Source organism: Pyxicephalus adspersus, chromosome 7 (assembly GCF_032062135.1).
Source record: "Pyxicephalus adspersus chromosome 7, UCB_Pads_2.0, whole genome shotgun sequence".
Classification (NCBI taxonomy): Eukaryota; Metazoa; Chordata; class Amphibia; order Anura; family Pyxicephalidae; genus Pyxicephalus; species Pyxicephalus adspersus.
In genome coordinates, this window is record NC_092864.1 from 38399179 (window position 1) to 38419503 (window position 20325).

At 40.5% G+C, this 20325-nt stretch overlaps 2 protein-coding genes and 1 pseudogene across 10 annotated transcripts in view; 2 read left to right on the forward strand and 1 right to left on the reverse strand.

Moving 5' to 3' along the window:
* ORC4 (origin recognition complex subunit 4) overlaps positions 1 to 14435 on the reverse strand; it is a 31182-nt gene extending 16747 nt beyond the window's left edge. Inside the window, exons 1-6 of one of the 4 annotated variants that reach the window (XM_072418129.1) lie at positions 14312 to 14432; positions 11885 to 11960; positions 10759 to 10835; positions 7061 to 7151; positions 5705 to 5780; positions 5526 to 5611 (exon numbers count right to left, since the gene is read on the reverse strand). In XM_072418129.1, the coding sequence (XP_072274230.1) occupies positions 5526 to 5611; positions 5705 to 5780; positions 7061 to 7151; positions 10759 to 10835; positions 11885 to 11941 (387 nt within the window). In that variant the 5' untranslated portion in view covers positions 11942 to 11960; positions 14312 to 14432. Of the gene's footprint in view, positions 1 to 5525; positions 5612 to 5704; positions 5781 to 7060; positions 7152 to 10758; positions 10836 to 11884; positions 12600 to 14311 lie in introns of those variants that run through there. The other 3 variants (XM_072418130.1, XM_072418131.1, XM_072418128.1) reach the window with 3 other exon arrangements.
* Positions 1671 to 1840, forward strand: LOC140336155 (U2 spliceosomal RNA; annotated as a pseudogene).
* Positions 14436 to 14490: 55 nt separating the features above from the next.
* The window catches only part of MBD5 (methyl-CpG binding domain protein 5), a 45819-nt gene continuing 39984 nt past the window's right edge, over positions 14491 to 20325 (forward strand). For 2 of the 6 annotated variants that reach the window (XM_072418133.1, XM_072418134.1), the window contains exons 1-2: positions 14491 to 14781; positions 20207 to 20279. The gene's annotated coding sequence lies outside the window, so the exon portion shown is untranslated. Of the gene's footprint in view, positions 14782 to 20206 lie in introns of all 6 variants that reach the window. The other 4 variants (XM_072418132.1, XM_072418138.1, XM_072418135.1 and 1 more) reach the window with 3 other exon arrangements.

Below are 20325 nucleotides of genomic sequence, written 5' to 3' on the forward strand. Positions count from 1 at the left end.
CTGATTGCCCATGTTTTAGTGGCAGCTCGCACCCTGATCCCGACCAGATGGAAGTCCACTCTACCCCCCTCTTTAGAGGATCTATATACCCGTATACAGGATGTTCGCCTAATGGAATACCTTACAGCCCTTATACAAAACAAAGTTGATAGATTTGAAAGGATCTGGGATCCATGGGACACCTTCTATGCTCAATTACAAGTTTAGGGTTTACTTGTGCTCAACTTGATCCGGTATACCTCACTAATGATGCCCACCTGCCCCCCCTTCTACCCCCCCTCTTGTTGCTCATACGGGTTAATACTTTGATTGCTTATATGTACCCGTTTATTCTTTATTGTATGTTTTTTTTTTTTTTTTCTCTCCTGTGTTTGTTGTTTGTTTCAGCAATGCCGGATGGGATTTTACTTTGAACTTGATGGCCTTGATGTTACTTGATAATAACATTACTACCCGGACGAGGACATATACTTTGATTGTTGGGTATTTTGCTACACCTGATGTTCATTGATATTATGCATATTGATCCTATTCCTGTATTGCTGTACTCCTTGTTCATGTTAAAAAATTTCAATAAAACTTCAATTTAAAAAAAAAAAAAAAAAAATTAAAACACTGGAAAACACCCAAATATGCTGGAAAACACGGGTAAATGCTTCCATTGATTCCCATAGGGTGTTTACCCGCGTTTATAAGCATTTGAAATGTAAACGCGTTAAAACATGGGAAATTGCGACAGACGGTTACCAGCGTTTTAAATGCAAGCTTAAAAACGCTAATAAAAGTGTATAAAGACGTATATAAACGCAGCAGCAACATTTACATGCGTTTTTGAAAACGTCCGTGTAGACCTACCCAGGCTTATTGCAGTTTTATTTTATATTTTTTACGATTTCAGTTTGCAACTTACACTTTATCGACGGACCCATCCCATACAGGAGTACCGGCGCTGCAATCATGAATGCACCCATGGGAATCCTCCTTTGCGCGATCCCCGGGCACTAGTAAGTGCCTGTCAGTGTGAGACTGATCATCACAGGATAATTCCCACAACTGCATTAATTCATGATGAGCACAGCCGCGGGACTTCTGTGTTTTTGGATAGAGAGCTGTCAGCTCCGCTCCCCATATTGCTTTTGTAGGTCCCAAAAAAATTTGATCTCGACGGCCGAATTTACACAGGCTGTTCTCGCTTCCATGTTTGGTAAGTAAGAATGGCCCGATTCGCTGCAAGATCAAATTTTAAAATTTCGCTCGCTCATCCCTACTCAAAAGGACCATGGGTCATATTTATAAAAAGTCTGCTAATAATATAAACTTTACCTCCAAACTATGCTAATAGGATTTCCAGCAATCACTTAAAATTCACACCTAATGCCCCATTCCAAATGACAATCAGTACAAAGAGGAAAAGAAAGAATGGGACTTAAAAGGTAACCATCTTAACACATATAAATAAAAAGAAGAACAATAGGAATTTTATTTAAAACATTTTACATACACATTAACACAATGCAACAGACCAATCCCAATTGACATTTAACGTGTTTCGCAGACCATCGCTTCTCTTCTTTAGGAATTGAGATATATACACATGCCAATGACAACCCTTCTGCTGGAGCTGAATTAGTATACTATTCTATTTAGAGAATATATGCAATCTCTGGATCATCGCTTCTCGGCCTTTTGGCTAAGATCAAGTGTAGTATCTGTTCTTATCAGTGTTCAGGGTGGAACGGGCATTAGCATTCTTGAGGGGGGATGCTGTGTCCAAGTACCTCTGTTAAGGACGGTCTACCGCTGGTGTAGCTCTGTAAGGGGCCGCCCTATGCAAACCTGCCGGCCTTGTCCACCGGAGGAAGAGCTAGGGCCTGCCCTGATAAGGAGCTCCCAGGGGTTTGACTGACCCGCTGGTGGGAATGGAGAAAAACTTGGTCTTACCAATCGGTCCGACAAGCGGTCCGAATCTCGCCCCAGTGTCGTACCCCTGGAGTGGCAAACCAGGGGCACCTTAAAATCACTTGGGTTTGGGACCCCACTTGATTTTTTTGGCTGCACTATGCACGTCACTGTTTATATTTTGGATTCGGCACATCGCCTTATTCTGCATTAGCTGCGGCTAGTGCAGAGGGGCAATTTTTAAAATCTGTTGCCCTGTGTGTTATGCACAGAGCACTTATTATTTAAATGTTTTTTTGTGTTGTCATTTGTCACTGGTGTGGTATTTGTGTGTCACTTTTTGATAGAGGGTGCTATTCCCTTATGGGTTAGCCCTTTTGTCTTGGGAGAATGCCTTGGCCTAAAAACCAGGCGCTCTCCCTTAGTGGGAGTCTCTCTTGGGGAGAGCTCCCAGCTTAGTATCTTGTGGGACCTGCATGGGTGAGTCCCAGAGAGAAAAGGCCCCTCTTTGGCTTTGGTCAGGGGGGCATGAGTGTCCATCCCAGCTTCGGCTGGGTGGGCTTAGTATCCAGCCCTCGTCTGGAGCTTTGCTTCGGAGGGTCTGGAGAAAAGGGTGGCCCTTACTCTTTTGAGGAGGGATTACCAAATAGTACCCCAGTGCACGTTTTTTGTGTGGCGTTTTTGCACTAACACTTTTTTACCGTTCACGGGTGTGTTTTAGCACGGATCGAGAGATTCGATAAAAAAAAAAAAAAAAAAAAAAATATGCAATCTCTGGAGACCTAAAAATTCTGAAAAGTTTGTTTTTAGGATGCAGAATGTGGACATAGAAGAGCTTATTGATGTTTTATTGGGGAGATAGAGATATGAAATCAAAAAAGATTTGGGAGGTCCTTGTGTAACCCTGTTTTGGAGTCATCCTCTTCTGTTGCTGCTTTGTATATGCCCTCAATGCCAATATTCTGCTCCAACAAGATGGTTGTTATTGGCATGTGTATTTATCTCAACTAATTGCTTAAAAAGCGGGCGATTGTCTGCGAAACGCCTCAAATGCCAATTGAATTGGCCTAATTTGTTCTGATATATAATAAATAAAACTCTATTTTTATTTATATATGTTAATATTATATTTACTGCTGTAATTCTCTGTGATATCACTAAACTCCAAGCATATATCATTCTATTTATAAAACAAATGGTAGGTGTAAGTACAGCTAAGTAGGAATACACTAAGCAAAGTGTATACAGAGCAGTTTAGGCATTGCTAACACTTATTACTGCTTTATAGATATGATACCTGTATAGAACACAGTGATAAAGCTGTATTTTGAAAACAGAGATAACTTTAAAAAAAATACATATTGATGCTTTATTAAGGCTTTTTGAATTCAGCTCCTGAAATTTCAGTTGTCTATATGTTTTAACTATTCCATTATTAATGTATTTTTACTTTTCCATACTGACCAACTGACCAACTATCACAAACTGGCAATTAATGATGGTCAGTAATGCCAGCTTTCTCCTTTCAGTTGAGTCAAGCCCATATCTTTTAATAATTTAAAAAAAAGAAAAAAAAGAAAAAACATGTAATTCAAATATTTACACATTCTCTACATTTTAAAGCAGAATCAGACATTCTGAAACATTCCCCTGTGGAGAATTAGTTATTGCCATTGAAACACATGGACCTGGCAGATTTTCCCACAAGGAATGTTTCAGTGAATGCCAAAACGTTGCTTTATAAATAGACCCCTTTGAAACAAGCAATCACCCACCTTTGTTACTGCAGACACTGTAGAATAATAATAATAATTATGAGCCTAAAATTTCACAGCAAAAACACATTCTGTTAGGGCAAATCCACACCAAGCTGTGTTTTGTAACCCATGTGCTGCAACACACTGGGTCTGGTTTATCAAAGCTCTCCAAGAGAATACAGACTATCATGGGAGAAGCTTAGTAATACAGCAAACCTAGAATAGATTCCAGGATTGAAAGCCCTTGCCAAATAATAGCAAAATATTTTAAGAAAAATATTCCAGGTTTACTGGATCACCCAGTGCAGGAAATTTCTCTTTTTCTTCAAACAGTGCAATGCATTGCATTTCTGAGCTGTTTTACTGCTGTGGTTTGCAGATGTGTTCAAGTGCTATTGAAAATGAAAACCATAACAACACATTTCACTATGAATTGCTGTAATGTGTGTGTGATTTACTTTAGGTTACCCCACCACAAATGAATAAACAGGCCCCTCAGTAGTCTTGCTTCCCCTCTCAGCAAAAAATATTCTCTAATGTGAACAGAGAGTAGGTGCCAGGGATGAGCCAGTGAATTTTTTTTTTAATTTCGATCTTGCGGCGAATCGGGCCTTTCCCGCTTACAGAACATGTAAGCTAGAACGGCCTTGTAATTTGCTACAAGGTTGTGTTCTCGCCGAACTCAGATGAACTCCCAAAGGAGAAACTTCACTGGGAGTTTGCCTGCAGTCACAGCTGATTGGAAGCCCCCGCGTGCCTCCAATCAGCTGTGACCACAGGTTCCCACGCTCCCCAGGCTGTTCTTATCAACCCAGAGAGCGTGGGAACCTGCACTTCAATGGAATGCGCGAAATCGGTTCGCCGAAATTTCGCTGACCCATCGGAAGTTTAGGGAAATTTTCCCGAGAATGTCAGAGGCATTCTCGCTCATCCCTAGTAGGTGCCCAGGGAGAGGGGGTGAGCAGAGTTCCAGCACCTCATATAAAAAAAAAAACTTTTTTCTCCTGGACTTTGAGGATGATTAGAGCAACACCAGCTGTGGATTCAAAGCCAGTGAGGGCTTTTTTTTTCTTTGTTTTTTCCTTTTGATCATAAAGATTATGTTACCATATGAAAGTTCACAGCTTGACCACTGTTCTATTTGAAATTTCCTAAATAAATCACATTGATTAGACAAGTTTCTGGATAACCACAAATCTGGATCAGATAACTTTCTGTATATCTATTGGTAGTTAAGTCCATTTTTTGGAGGCTAATTTACACAGGTTTGTGATGTGCTCATTACTTTCCTGACACTGTAATTTAACCAGTAATTGTTCCATGATATTATTAAATACTGAAAAATTACCTTCAGAAATACCTCACTGGTAAAAAAAAAAAAAAAACATCTGCTCATACAGCTTCACTTGTAATCATACTTCATACAGAAGGTGAAACAAGTTCTTATACAATGTGGTTTGATTGGCTCCAGAAAAAAAAATGATTCCAAAAAAGATATCAGATACTCCCAAGATCAATATCATACAATGTTATTTCTTATTAATAATAAATAGCCATTTATATTTTATGCTTTTAAACATCTGGCTCTATATTGAAGCCATCTAATGAGTTGGCTAGAATCAGTTCATGAAAATTTTTTCCAAATTTGCATGGCTATTAGAGCAAAGAACCTTTCTGTAAACAAAGCTTAAACCTTTCCCCATTTGCAAAGAGTGCCCCTTGTCAAAACATTTTGCAGTCAAAAAGGACAAAATCCATGACTGATGTTTGATCCGTCTAACTTGATGCGCAAGTAATATAAACCGTTATTATTGAAACTTATATAAACCTGTAAAAAGACAGCCACCGCAGTGGAAAACATGTACTTACAAATACTCTATCTCCAACTACATTCTCCAAATGTAATTGTCTGGTAATCTCTTTCAAAGCAATCTTGTCACTTGTCTGGAGCAAACCTAAATTAGAAGAAAAAAAGTTTGTATTTAAATGCTTTCATCACTGCAACATTTAGCATGTGCCTTACTGGCATCTTTCTATCTCTACCATACCATTCAGATGGACTGCTAAGGCATTCTCTTTTAGCTCTTTTACTGCCTGGATTTCCCTTAGAGCATCCTGTAACAACTGAAAGATAATAAAGAAGGACATTTATAAAGGAGGTTTGCAGAATTAGATGCAGGGTCTAAGTTGACGAAGTCAACGCAATCAAATTGTGCACCTGCAATCTTGGAGAACCAAGCAAGACCGATTTACATTGGTCTGTAGCAGGATAGCCCAATGTTTGTCAACTTTTTTTAACATAGGAAACCCCTTAAAATAACTTCCAGGTCTTCAGGGAACCCCTGCTATAATTACTTTATCCAAAGCTCACAGAACATTAGTCTGGTGGTGAGTAGGAAAAATGACTCCTATATTGCTGGCCAGAACCAGAAGAGAAGAAGGAAGAAGATGCCAGCACCCACAATGGAATGGGGACAGGTGAGTGTATTTAAAAAATTGCAATCAGCCAGGTAAGGTTATTTTTTCGCAGAAAGAATGTTGCATGTCTCTTCTGCAATAACGGACCTTCCTGATTTTTTTTTTGAAAGAGGGGTTACCTCCACTTTAAGGTCAAAGATATTATCACGTCATTGGAGGTCTTACACACTAAGCTTGTCAAAATGTTAATAGTTAGCGTTAATGTTAAATATTTCCCCAAACCTTTACCAAGCATCTAAACTGCATGCTGTACTATTAACAGTTCCCTTCACTAAAAACACCTGAAAGGAAAATTTGGAGGGGTGTCTATGTACAGGTGAAAGGCTCAAGTTTCCACATATCGTTAGCCATACTGCATAGAGAAACAGCATCTACAATACATGCCAATTACTGAAAAAAAAAATGAGAACCTCACTAAACAAAAAAAAATTGAATATAGTGTAATTTTGTATTATTCGATTAATGTGTATTTTTTACTAATATGACCATTCAAAGAAATTATTTTTAAAAGTAAAACTCTGTTACCTGTAACCCATGTAGCATAAACATACAAGGGCGGGTTATTTGATGTCCCTAATAAGCAGGTTGAAAGTAATCTCGGCCTAAACTTCTTCCAGCAGCCTACAACTGGCATGCCTATGTGCATTATATGAAATATGATATGCGGTATCCTTTTATGAGTGAGTGGAATGAGTTACACCGTTTCACAGATAGAAAGAAAAAATCTAAAAGATGATCAGCCTAATAATTGGCAGGTGTGGAGAGCTTTGCAATGAGATAAAAGGAAACTAATAAGTCACAAGTTCATTCCTTTACCAACCTTTTTAGAGTGTTTTAAATTGTTTTAATTGGAGGCCATAGTCCTACTTTTAAGAGATTCCACACAGGAGCAGCATTGGCTTGTATAAAATATAATGAACACTTACCATACTCTTTCCTGATCCCCTGGGTCCGATGATCAGCACAGAGTTACTCTCCCCATGAATCACTGTTCTCTTCAGAAGCTCCACTAAGTGCCTGAAATTATAATAACAAAGGCTGAGCTTCTCAAAGTCTTGGAAGAGTACAGAGCAGAGAGAAGGAATAAAAAAAAAACTAGCTAAAAAGCAGTCATCTGAGAAGCTGGGCTCCATCTAACTTCTGACAGCAGCGGAGCGAGAGGCAAGCAGCTGTTTGACTCATGTTGTAGCTCACAAAGACACAATAAGCTTGAAGGGGCATCCTTACATGTTATCAATGATAATGTGCCCTTGAAAAAAAAAAAAAAAAGCTTTTTCTTTACTAGTTTAAGAAACTGCTATAGCAGAAGACTTCTGCCAGAATGAACATCTTATTGACAGCAAAACTAAACATGGAATTTTCATTTTCATCAAAAATTTGGCATTGGTGAAGAGCTTCTTATTTTTAGCATGAAGTGCCTATGAGGTTCTAAAACGGGACTTCCGCCTGCAGTGATGTAGATTTTTCTACATCCACCTGCATGCTGTCCAGCTTTTGGTCCTTGTTTTAAATTTTCTACTTTAAAAATGAAAAATAAATCAGTCAATAAAGGTCAGAGGTCATCATCTGCAATGACGTGGGAAAAATCAGGTTGTTCCAGAACTTCCCTGCAGTTTCATTTATTTGAAAGCAATAGACATCTAGCCAACATCATATACATGAATACCTTAATGTGAACAGTGAAAGGCAGTAGGTCACATGCTGTGCATTACATGTGTTTGAAGTTCAGGTAGCACTGCACAGGACAAAGCACTACAGTGTTCTCCCTAGAAATATGTTGAAGCTGGATGGGTAAAGCTGAAAGCAGGTTGGCAGCCCCTGTATTGTGACCCATCTTTTCAGTAACCACCCAAAAACAGCCGGGTGGTTACCGAAAAGTGCGGGGTGGTGCACCCTGCTAAAAGGGGCTGGAGAGAACACTGAACTTGTTTGAACTAGCCTTCCTTACTGCTTCAGTATAGGAGGATAATGCAGCACACTATATTAGCTAACACAATGAGAACCACAGCAAGCCAGTCATAATTACTAACAAATACCTTTGCATTCACACTAATACTAATGTCAGAGGCAGTTATCAAGTGCTAGGTAGGATTAAATGTGTGCTACAGAAGTTTGTTCTCATTCAGATGAAGTTGGGCCCACGTTGGACTGGCACGCACCAATGTGTCCCAAAGGGAGTTCTGGGGATATTGCAAGGGACTGGCAATCTGCAGACAGTAATGAGGCTGCTGCAATACCCCTTCAATACAGGCATGGAAAGGAAGAAAATTACAGAGCAACATACTTTTCCATCAAGCACCAGAGGCAGAAACAGAATGTCAGAGGGTTATTTGTCAAAAATTATTGCCATATTCTTAATTTTATTTCAGCAGGAATTCCAAGAAGTACTATTCTCCATTCATGCTTTTATTGCCTACCATATGGCCCAGCAGCTCAGTAAGAGGCTGAGATTATGGTCTGGCAAGGTATATGCCATACTTTTGGTCCACACTGCCTACTTTCCAAAGGTAAAGTTTCCTTCAATCTACATTCATAGAGGCTAGGTCAAATAAGGACACCCAGCTACTAAATGGCTTTGGTTATTTTTTTATGTTGTCTCTCGGTTCTTTCTCTCGTCTCCTGTTTTTGTCAACAGTCAAAACTTATTGGGGATCTTGATTTGTTGTGGAACTAAAGTAGTTCTTTAAACAATTGGCGATCAGGCAGGTTATTTTTTATTTTTTTGCAGAAAGGGATATGTGATGTCTCTTCTACAATAACAGTTCCTAATTGCTGAGCATTTGTTGCCAGGAATAAAAGCAATCCTAGCTTGCCTTGGACATGCCTGGAAATTTTCAACTCCTGTGCAGGAGGTCAGTCATCCTGTCTGGCTAGTCAAGATGATCGAAGATTATTTTCAGAAAAAGAGGAGGGATGAAGATGGCAGCACCCAGTGATGGAATGGAGACAGGTTTAGTAGTTCCACTTTGAAGACATGATAGGCTGTAAAGAGATTTGTAAAGAGATTTGAAGTGTTGTCCTTGGAAGAGTTTGGGTATCAGTTTTTCACCTCTTTGCAAGCACACACTTTGTTTGCATATTTAAGATATGTTTTCTTTACACAACGTTATCTTTTATATTTTACTAAAAAGTTGAGGATTATATTGTGTGTATGTGCTTTAGGCTTCTTTTCACATGCTGTAGTTTCCGTAAACCACAGTATTGTTTAAGGCCTGTTGTTTCTGACAGCTTCATCTCATCACAGACGTGATTCATCCTTCAATGTTACAGTTAGAGGGGGCCAGATGGAAAGGAGATTCCTACTGCTAGGCGTGGTCTCTCTAGTTATTGGAATGCTATAACTTAAATTTATATTTGTAAACAATAAATAAAATGTGTATTTTTAGTAGTAAAAACCGATTTCCTATTATTGCTTTATTACTAAAGAATATCCCAAATGTAAACACAAGTGAATAAGTTTTGTGCTGCTCCTTCTCCAGATGTAACAAGTATTTTCTTTGCTCCTGTTATTTAAATGGAGCAGTGAGGCAGTAAAGGAAAGGTAAGTACATGATATTGATGAGAGAAATAAAAACCTTTTGCTTTGTCCTGAATAAGTATGATTGTTTGGCTTTCTGTGAAAGGCCCAGCCTTCCATCTTTCAACTTAATTAGCAAGACCATTTTTATAATGTTATTTTCCAGTTACTTTGACAGTTTGAAAAAAAACAATCAAACCATATAATTTTCTGAAAGCACAAAACATGTAGAATATAAAAGTGGTGCTACTTCTTTTTTATTATTGTGAGTAAACTATAGCCAAAAAAAACATAACTGCAAGCACAAATAGTGTGTGATATAAAAATAACAAACCTTTTGTTCTACAGGTTATCTGATTTAAAGAGTAACTTTCCAAACAAGGAGGATAAGTATTTTATCAGTTGCAAAAAAAAAAAAAAATAGGGAAAGATATTATTGATGTATGAATGTGTAAATGTAAGGCTTAAGAAGGAAGCTAACTGCAAGCAGTTTTTTCCACCATGAATCCTCCTGAAACATAATATATGCAGCTAACTTTTGATTAAAGTGCAATTAGGTTTCACAATTGCTGAATTGAAAATAAGTGTGTTTAACCTAAAATTTAACACTAATTAATACACTTCACTAATTCTGTGGTTGGATTAGCTTCTTCCCATGTGTTCCATGTCAAGCGGCGTGCCTCTACTGTCCTCAGCTATGGGTCGAATTTGGATGGGGCGATTTGTATTTTATTAAATTTATTTTGTCAGTCATTTGTGGCAGAAGTCTGATAAGCCCTATTTTGCTCCTGAAAAAGCAGACATTATGATCTGCGAAATGCGTTGAACCGGTTTGTAGGACTGTGTGAGAAATTGCGATTACCAAATATTTTTTTTTTTTTTAATACACACTATTGTCTTGTGTTAATATTTTTTTCTTGAAATAAAAATGTTGATTGTTTTGCTTTAAAAAAAAAACATGTTTTTTTGTTTGCCTCTAAAGTCCCTGGTATTTTTGAAAAGTCTTCTTCTTTTCTTTTGTTTTCCACCGTAAACCTTAAATCTGTGGAAGGGAAAAGGCAAAATGCCATCTGATAAGGATTTTATAGTGTACATAGATGAACTTACTTGTGCTGAGATTCCACCCCACATCTCTTGCCGGGGTGGGCTAACTGAAGCAGCCTCAGTCGCAGATGAGCCTGTACCTATATAAATGAGAAAAGTAAGGTCACACATAACTAAAATAAATCTGAATACATGTTATCCATGCAAACATCCAACGGGACACCTGATAATGCACTTTGGACAAATCATGCTAAAGCAATAATACCGCATATGGGAACAACAATGACTAATTTGTGCCTTTTCTGAAACTTTTGTTTTGGTTTATCACAGCAAGGTGTCAATCGCTCGTTCTACTTCTCAAGAATCCATACTCTCAAGAATCTCCATACAGCAGAATGGCACTGTGTGTACAGAACTTGTTCATTTATATGGTACTCTTTTGTTGCTGGAAACGATCATGAAAGATCATTTCCAGAGACAATAATTGAACATGTGCATGCAGCCTTACGCAGCAGGAAGGTGATACCATTATGTTCTATTGCAGCACCTGCTGGTTCACTGGACTTCCAAAACAAATATATTCAAAATGCTTTGGTTTTACCTCCGCTTTCATCTCCCAGCACCTAAACACATATTGAGCTCTACTGATAAATTATTCCCCCAGTCAACTCCTCTGAAATTCGCTGACAGGTGGGCCTATCTCTCTACAAGTCCCCGAATAAAACAATGACTTGTTCTGCCACCTAGTGGACAATTGTCAAGTGCACTGCTGTCACAATAGGAAATGATGAATAAGAAACAAATTTTATTAGCAAGTTGACAGGGAAATCATTTATAAATAAAGCCCAATAAATTTGACAGAATTGTAAAATGAGTGTAATTAGCACAATAAATAATCTTTCACTGTCAACCGATATCTATTGTGCAGTATTGCGGGAATACAGCAGTGCAGAGAATTGCTGACTGTTTAATGGTAATATAAAATACATTTCAAGGGATTGTTAATGATTTACTGAAGACCCAATATTATAAATATAGCATTCTTATTATTTACCAGTGTATAAAAAGGGTGGGCAGAAAAGTTCTTTTTTCGCCACATTAGAAAAGTAAGTAGCTCACTGCTTCCCCCAGGATGATCCTGCATCTTTACTGAACACCCCCCCTCCCAAAAAATGACTTATCATCATACCTGAAAAATACATTCTCCTATGGGGAGACTCTTGTCCTTGCTTTTCCGTTTACTCATTACATGAAATGTGAATCTGCTGTAAGAAGAGAAGTCAAAAACACAAGCATATGCAGGGAAATGAAGAAAAGGCAAGCAGATGGCATGCATCGGAGTCCCTCTTTAAAAAAAAAAAAAGGGCACTTGTATTGAGAGAATGGAGGTCGCTATGAACTCTCATGCTGGAAAAGTTAGATCCCGGGCTGCCCTGTAAAATCAGCCGCAGTAATACATTCAGTGGCCCCAAATAAACATAGATATAGGAATTTATGTCTGTTCTTCAAGCCAGAAGGTTAGAAAGAGCAGCCAATGTGTGCACAGGTTTCTTAGGTGATTGCCCACCCAATGGAACGACCAAGGGATCACAGATAGTTCGGGTAGAAGGGTTGCCCAGCTGGGTTTGCCCAGACTAGACGAAATTTTCAAAGAACACAAACCACCAATCTATTCTCCTATTCCTTCCTGTCGTATCCGATTCACAGAGCTGGTATAAGTATTGGGCCATGATATCCACCATTAGTTCCCGTATAGTGAATGGTCACTTGCTAAGCCTACAATGATTTACAGATTGAAGATAACGAGGCCTGGTTTCCTATTCTTAATCGTGGCTCAGTATACCGGATCACTTTGCTGCATCCCTGGATGACTGGATCCTAAGTCAGGGACTCTTCTGTCCTGGGATGTCCAACTACACTGATCATCATCCCCCCCCCCCCCTCCAAACCCCCCCCCCCCCCCCCCCAAACCTATCAGTCCCTCTGTATATAAAGAGTCTGCATTATCTCACTGCAATGAGAAAAAGAGATGAGGGAAAGAGAAGACCATTAAGAGGATGGATGGACTCTTCTACAGACAGTGTGAGGAGTGCTGAGCTCTCAGTGCCCAGTCATACCATGTCATGCCATAGAGTGCAATACAATGTTTGGACACAGAGTGCCTGCCATATCATATCTTACTGCATCATACCATGGCTGGGCACTAAGAGCCTGTCATATCATATCGCCTGTCATATCATATCCTACTGCATCATACCCTGGCTGGGCACTAAGAGCCTGTCAAATCATGGCCATGACTGCACATAACACCATGCCATACACTACAATGCAATATAGTGACTGGGCATATCCTACCATACCTAAGCTTACCATACCATGGCTGGGCACTCAGTGCACATCATACGCCATACCATAAAGTATATGATATGGTATAGTGAGCTCTCAGTGCCCAGGCAGTATAGTATAGTTTGCTCATATAGTTTGCTCCTGGTGCCTAGTCAAGGTATGGTATGATATAGTATGGCATCCTTTGGGTCATTTTATGGCATGGTATTAAATGCTCTCAGTGCCTGGTTATTGTATTGTATGGCATGGTATGATTTGCTTTTAGTGCCCAGTCATGGTAGGGTATGGTAGGGTGTAATTTAGACTTCGTTCTCAGCCACGGTACTTTATGGTATGGCATATGATGTGCACTGATACCATGGTATCAGTGCATGGCCATGGTACAGTAAGCATTGGTATGGTAGGAAATGTCCAGTCACTGTATTGCATTGTAGTGTATGGCATGGTGTGATGTGCAGTCATGGCAATGAAATATGATATATGATGGGCACTTGGGGCCCAGTCATTGTATGGTATAATATGGCATGGTATGTTAAGGTATGATGTTGCCCAGTAAGTGAATGGTATGGTAAGGTACTCAGTTCCCAGTCATTGTATGGCATGCCATGGTATGGTATGGTGTGGTATGGTATGGTATGGTAAGTAAGGTACTCAGTGCCCAGTCATTGTATGGTATGGTACTCAGTGCCCAGTCATTGTATGGTATGGTTTAGTAAGGTATGGCATGGTAATGTACTCAATGCCCAGTCACTGTATGGCATTAAATGGTAGGGTACTCAGTGCCCAGTCATTGTATGGCATGGTATGGTAAGGTACTCAGTGCCCAGTCATTCTATGGCATGCCACGGTATGGCAGGTAAGGTACTCAGTGCCCAGTCATTGTCTGGCATGGTATGGTAAGGTACTCTGTGCCCAGTCATTGTATAGTATGGTATGGTACTAAGTTCCCAGTCATTGTATAGTATGGTATGGTACTCAGTTCCCAGTCATTGTATAGTATGGTATGCTCAGTGCCCAGTCACGGTACGGTATGGTATGTTACTCAGTGCCCAGTCACGGTACGGTATGGTATGTTACTCAGTGCCCAGTCACGGTACGGTATGGTATGTTACTCAGTGCCCAGTCACGGTACGGTAGGTATGGTATGTTACTCAGTGCCCAGTCACGGTACGGTATGGTATGTTACTCAGTGCCCAGTCACGGTACGGTACGGTATGTTACTCAGTGCCCAGTCAGTGAAGGGAGCACCGTGTCATGAGTCGCCTCTCACCTTTTCCCGGGAGAAGCCTGTATCTCGCGCTCTATGCCACTTTCCAACACGTGATCCCTCTAATCCCACCCCGCTGAGCCGTCACCTTGGAGACAGAAGTCGACCCGTTTCAGGGCTCCGTCACTTCCGGGAATCTCCGGGTCGCTGTGTACTCTGGGTCCCCTCCTTCCCCCGGCCTGGCCCGGACATGCGCAGTTGGAAAACTCCCATCTTTTTCCTGAGGAGCCAGGGAGCTAGAAGCGGCCGGGGGAGTCGCCGAGGGGTGTCGTTTTGAGCCCTGGGGAGCGGGTGAGAGAGGGAGCGCTGCCCTCCGGCTCCCAGCTGAATGTGGGGGGGGAGGGGTAACGCTGACCGGGCCTGAAAGGGACAGGCCCCCCCGGAGCCCAGCTTAGGGGCCACACTACTTATCTTGTTACTGCTCTGCCTGAGAGAGGCCGGAAGTGACCGGGAGACAATCCTGAGGAGCCGGGGTAAGAGGGGAGCCCAGTGTGGGGCATATAGGGGGCACAGGGGCAATGAAGGGGTCACACCATAGGATTTGTGGGCTTCATTTCTGGGTGGACACCTCTGGAGTATTTCCCGTGCAGACTCCATACATCTCTCCGGGGCTCTAACTGAGAAAATGCTTGCTGGTGTTGTGAGCCCGGAGCTGTGTGCCATGGAGTCTCTCTTCTCCTGCTGCAGCCTTCACAATATGGAATCCTGTGGCAGGGGGTTGGAGCTCAGATCTCATACACAGGACCCTTTGACAACAAATATAAGAAGTCAGTGAATGAAGAATTCACCCAGTATATATGCGTGAAACTGACCTGACTGGTGTGGGATGTTAAAGTGGACCTGTCAGGTCTGCTGTCCCAATCAGTACTGCTGCCCGGCACTGATAGTGGCTCCTGGAAAGGCTGCCACGTCCCCAGCAAGGTGTCACTAACACACAGCCACCGGAATGGGGAAATGTCGGTGCTGAATGGGAGCCTCATCTGTGATGGGTAACGGCTGCAGTGACAGGTTCCCTTCAGGAAGGGACAGCCCTAATGTTTGGGGCTATGATGGTACATGGCATTGTATCAGAGTCAGGATTTTCCTCAGCAGTTTGCGTGGGGGCCAATTTCACTGGCCGGGCAGTGCCAGGGATTTACTTCCAGCAGCTGGCACCAATTCAGTCCTGCCTATGCCTATACATGAGTTTCCAGCACAGCAAAGAGTTTTGGTACATACATATACAACACACAGGGGCCCTTTATCAAAACCTAGGCATACTTTGACTGGTTTATTCAATGGGTTGAGGATATTCACTCATATTGTGTGTGAATATTCACTTTAGTTATCCAGGTGTAAAATCAAATCTTGGTATATTTCACTTGCATGTGATTTGGTGTTAAACTTTAAAATGGATTTGTGAACTGGGTTTTGTTTTCTTACCTGATTGGATCATTTAAATAAATATTCACACAATCAGCCCCTTATATCTGTTTTTTTTAAAAAGGACCCCATGCTGAAACTGTTTTTTGCACTTGCTAAAGAACTTCTGTACTAGTCAAGATTCCCTTTGCAATGCATACAACATGGGATAATAAACTAAGGTGTGCAGTGTGAACCATTCCATTGTGGGTTGGGGGCTTTGTTTTGAGGGGGGGGGGGGCAGTGGGGTGCTGATGAGTAGAACATTTTGGGGACTGGGTATTGGATTGAGCCAGGCTGTGTCTGTATAATGTAGACAGGAGAATTCAGTCTCAATCATTGGTTGGCTTGTTGTATGACCCAGGGAAATCAGTAATAAAATTATCTGCCAGAATTTCATGCTCTGTCACATCTACCATGGAATTTTGTTTTTCCCACTGCAACCATCCTCATACACAGTGACCCACCCCATATATAATATTTGTTATATTGGCATAGATACGTACAAAGGTCTAGACAGCCAGATAAGAATTTGGTAAGTTAATTAGTTTATTACTTAAAATGGAACTAATTTTTGATAAGTGATGGATGGAACACAACTCATGTGGTTAGTTTATGGAAGGTCACCGCTATGGCTGACAGCTCCAATGACAAGTTTTGGGCGAGGCTTAGTGGTTAGGTGCATAGCCCTGATGACAGAGCTGGGTGAGGGTCTGAAAGTAAAAGTGTTTTGTAGGTGAAGTCCACATGCTTGGTGTCAATAGTTTAAGTAAAGAGAAGGTGGCTCAATTTTGAAGGCCAAGACTCTTTTGTAGAGGAGGGAGGGTAGAAATGTAAGGTTGTGATTCCACATATGTAGGAATACAGTTCTGTTAGGACCTGGTGACAATGTAATGAGAAGACAGTGTGCTGTATGGTGGTGTTGCAAGCTTCCTTTTTGCTTCTTATGTTATGGGGTGCTGGTCTCGGTTGGTAGTTTTGTGGGGAACACTACATTTTCTTTAGTATCTCTCCACTTGATGCTCTTTTTGCAGGTATGCTGGGTTAATCATGAGTTGATTCACCTACCGAGGGAAGTGGTTCTGTAGTAGTGCACCTAGGAATGCAGGTAGAGAGATCACCCTGCTATAGTCTGCAAGACAAAAAGCCCAATGTAAGTAATGGAATGACCTTTAGGATTGTAAGGTGGCCACAACTCTCACAACTGAAGAGGATGTGGGCAGACAGGGCAAGAATGGGTTAAAGACCTGTAGGGATTTTCTCCAACAAAGGGGCTTTAGAAATGGTTTGTCTGCCAGGGTTGTACAAGTACACACTTTTTGGTTCTTTATGGGCGGGAAAACTTCAGAAACTGGGCTGATATTACTCCAGAAAAAGGAATGGAATATTTTTATCCAGTGATTGTAACAAGTGTTTGGGCATTCCTTTTGACATTTGTATTGCAGGGTATGATGGAACGGTTTAAGGAAATGTGGTTCAACTTCAGTGCCATGAGTAAGGTTTGAGGAATAGGCAGCACGGTGGCTCAGTGGTTAGCAGTCTGGCCTTTGCAGTGCTAGGTCCCAGGTTCGAATCTCTGCCAGGACACTATCTGTATGGAGTTTGCATGTTCTTCCCATGTATGTGTGTGAGATTTCTCTGGGTACTCCAGTTGCCTCCTATAATCTAATACCATGCAGTTAGCTTATTTGGCTCCCCCCCCCCCCAAATTGACTTTAGACTGTGTTATTGACATATGACTATGGTAGGGATATTAGATTGTGAGCTCCTTTGAGGGACAGCTAGTCACATGACTGAGGACTTGTAAAGTGCTGCGTTATATGTTGGCGCTATATAAATACAAGTTAATAAACTTAAATGGAGAACATCTCTAGTGCAGGCAGATGCAGAGGGGATAGGAGCTTTGGTGGCGGACAGGTGGCAAGTAGAGAAAAGCTATAAAGGCTGACAGGTGGTGTAGGAAAATGGCACTGGTTGCAGTAAGGAATGGGGTGGGGGTGAGATGGATCTAGCTCCAGCTTTAGGTTTGTGTGTCAGACTTTTATAATTATGGTGATGTGTCTCCTGGTATTTTTTCATCTGGTGATTGTGATAATTGGTTGGAGGTACCTATTATGAACATTGTATAGGGAGGGTATGGCACCACTCAGGGGGAATGGATTTTAATGTGTGCTCCGTACTAATTTTCTTACCTTTGTTGCTTTTAATAGTCACCCGCAATTAGGAAGTAAACAAAGGGAGTAAAAAATGAGAAAGGTAAATGTTGTCATTGGTAATGGATGTTTTGTGAACTTCAGTATGGCATACTTAGGTTGACTGAATCTAGCACTATGCAACAATGCTTGGTTTTAGACACAATGGTATATGTTAGATTCAAATTTATGTGCAATAAAATCCATATGTTAAATTATTTGTTTTTTTCCTTGTTGGCCTGTTTATTCTCTAAATAAAGTCATGATTGGTTATTTGGTGTTACTTTTATGGCTGGGGTAAAGTAACAGCTTTTCTGGATACTTTGTATGTTCTTTACTGTTGCCTTGTCCTCCCATTGGAGCTCTCACAACCTAATGTGTGAATTTTCACACAGCCCTATATGACAACAATTAGTTCTGGTTACTCAGGCATCAAGTGCAGTAACTGTAGGGGGGGGGAAGGAGAGTAAAATGTTTCTGCATACTAGGAAGTACAGTTTTTTCTGGGCTTTGGTGGTTGAATGTTTCGGCTCTTTTGCACACATGCTGCATTGCCCTGGACGCTTGGACATGCTTGTTCTAGTTTACCTTGAGATTCTTCCTTCCGAATAGTCATCAACAGCACCTGTAGTGGTTTTGTTTTGAATAATTCCCTTTAAAACCCCAAATATCTGTATTCTTGTCTGCAATACTCATAAAAAGGAAAGCAAGTTTTGTTTCTTTAGGAAAGCCCTTTTTAGGGCTCATTCACAGAGATGTCTGAGTGTATGTGAGAGTAGTGGTCTCTATCGGTCCAATACACCCAGTTGCAATTACTCCGCTTTATCAGCTCATACACTCCAAGAGAGCATGATCATTCTTAATTGAAGGCAAGTGCTTGTGACTGTATTTTTCAGTGTATCATACTGAGAAGTAGTGGCTGTGATCTCCAGACTAATATAGGGTAAAGAAATTGGGATAACTTACTACCTTTACCTAAATAAAAACAATGAAGGTACAATTGGACTTTGAAGGGTTACGGCATGGGTGGTCTTTTAAATTTGAGGTCCATGAAAATATTCAGTAACTAAAGATTTACCTTCATGTCAGACCAAGCTGTTGTTGGTCTACACAAATCTTCGCCTTGTGTTTACACTGTAGTGTAATGTATGTCTTGCAGCCACCCCTAGCTTTTAGTTTCAATAAATAGGGAGATTTGGGACTTTGAGGCACGATTCTAGCAGGCCAGACAGCTTTATAAGGGCTCAGTCTGAGTTAAAGGTGTAAAACATTACAGTTACCAAGTTTATCCAATACTTTTGTTGCATGAATCTGTTTATTGTTGACAGAGCCGCAGTTACCTTTTAATCCTCAAATCTCTGCATAGTCTAATGTTAAAGTCAAAAGTAATTTGTATATAACTTGCTAACGTTATCCAGACTGTGAAGGCAAAATACCAACAGTCAGTTTCCATCTTAGATATTATCAGACAGATATTATAGACAGTTATTCCTTTTAAGAGGGAATTATAATCATTTTTTAGAAGTTTTTTTGGTTAAACTTATATTGCTTTATGTATACTACATTTGTTTTATAATAATTTTATAATCATCCTTATATTTAAGGATTGCCAGAGCATTGTGGGTCATATTTTTGCGTTCCAGTCAATTGTGGATTATATTGGACCTGGATTTATCAAACCCAAGATTTGTGTGTACAAATGATTGAGTGTGTTAAGATTAAGAATAAAATCTCCTACACATGTGTTTTGGGGCTTTCAGTTTATTGACCAGATACTTCAGTTGAATGCAAAATTGTCAGCGGATCAGCCGATGTGTACTAGGCCTTAGCTCCTTCTTGGTGTGTCTAAAAAATTATAAAGCCCAACTCCAGGTTTGTTACCCCCACAGTTAAATCATAACAAAACCAAGTTGCTTTTATTAATATGGATGTTAAGATCACACTGTTGAACTGCAGTAACACACATGTTAATGTGCAGGTTACCACAAAAAGTATATTTTTTCGTGTCCTTGCACTGTTGTGGTGTTCAGTATTGGCACCCATTGCAATAGACATGCAATATAGTGCTTAATAATCCACGGTAACACATCAAGGTAAATTAGATCATGCATAGCAATAATGTAAACACATCTTGAAGATTTATTCTCTGCAGTAGCTATAGCTGCAGAGGTGAGGAAGTGTTCTAAAGTTCTTTTACTGCTTGTTATTGAAATATGTAATAAATATGTATACATTGCTATGCATATTCTGGGCACAGGTTCACTTTAATTTAGCAAACACAGTCATGGATCCTTTTCTTTTTCAGGAAGATGCCGGGGTCTTGGTGCTACTGAAATCTGCTGTAATATCAGGTTGACTCAGTGATGTACTCCCAGTGGGTGAGCCTAAGACACTCTGTGTTCACAAGAAGTAGATTGAATAATG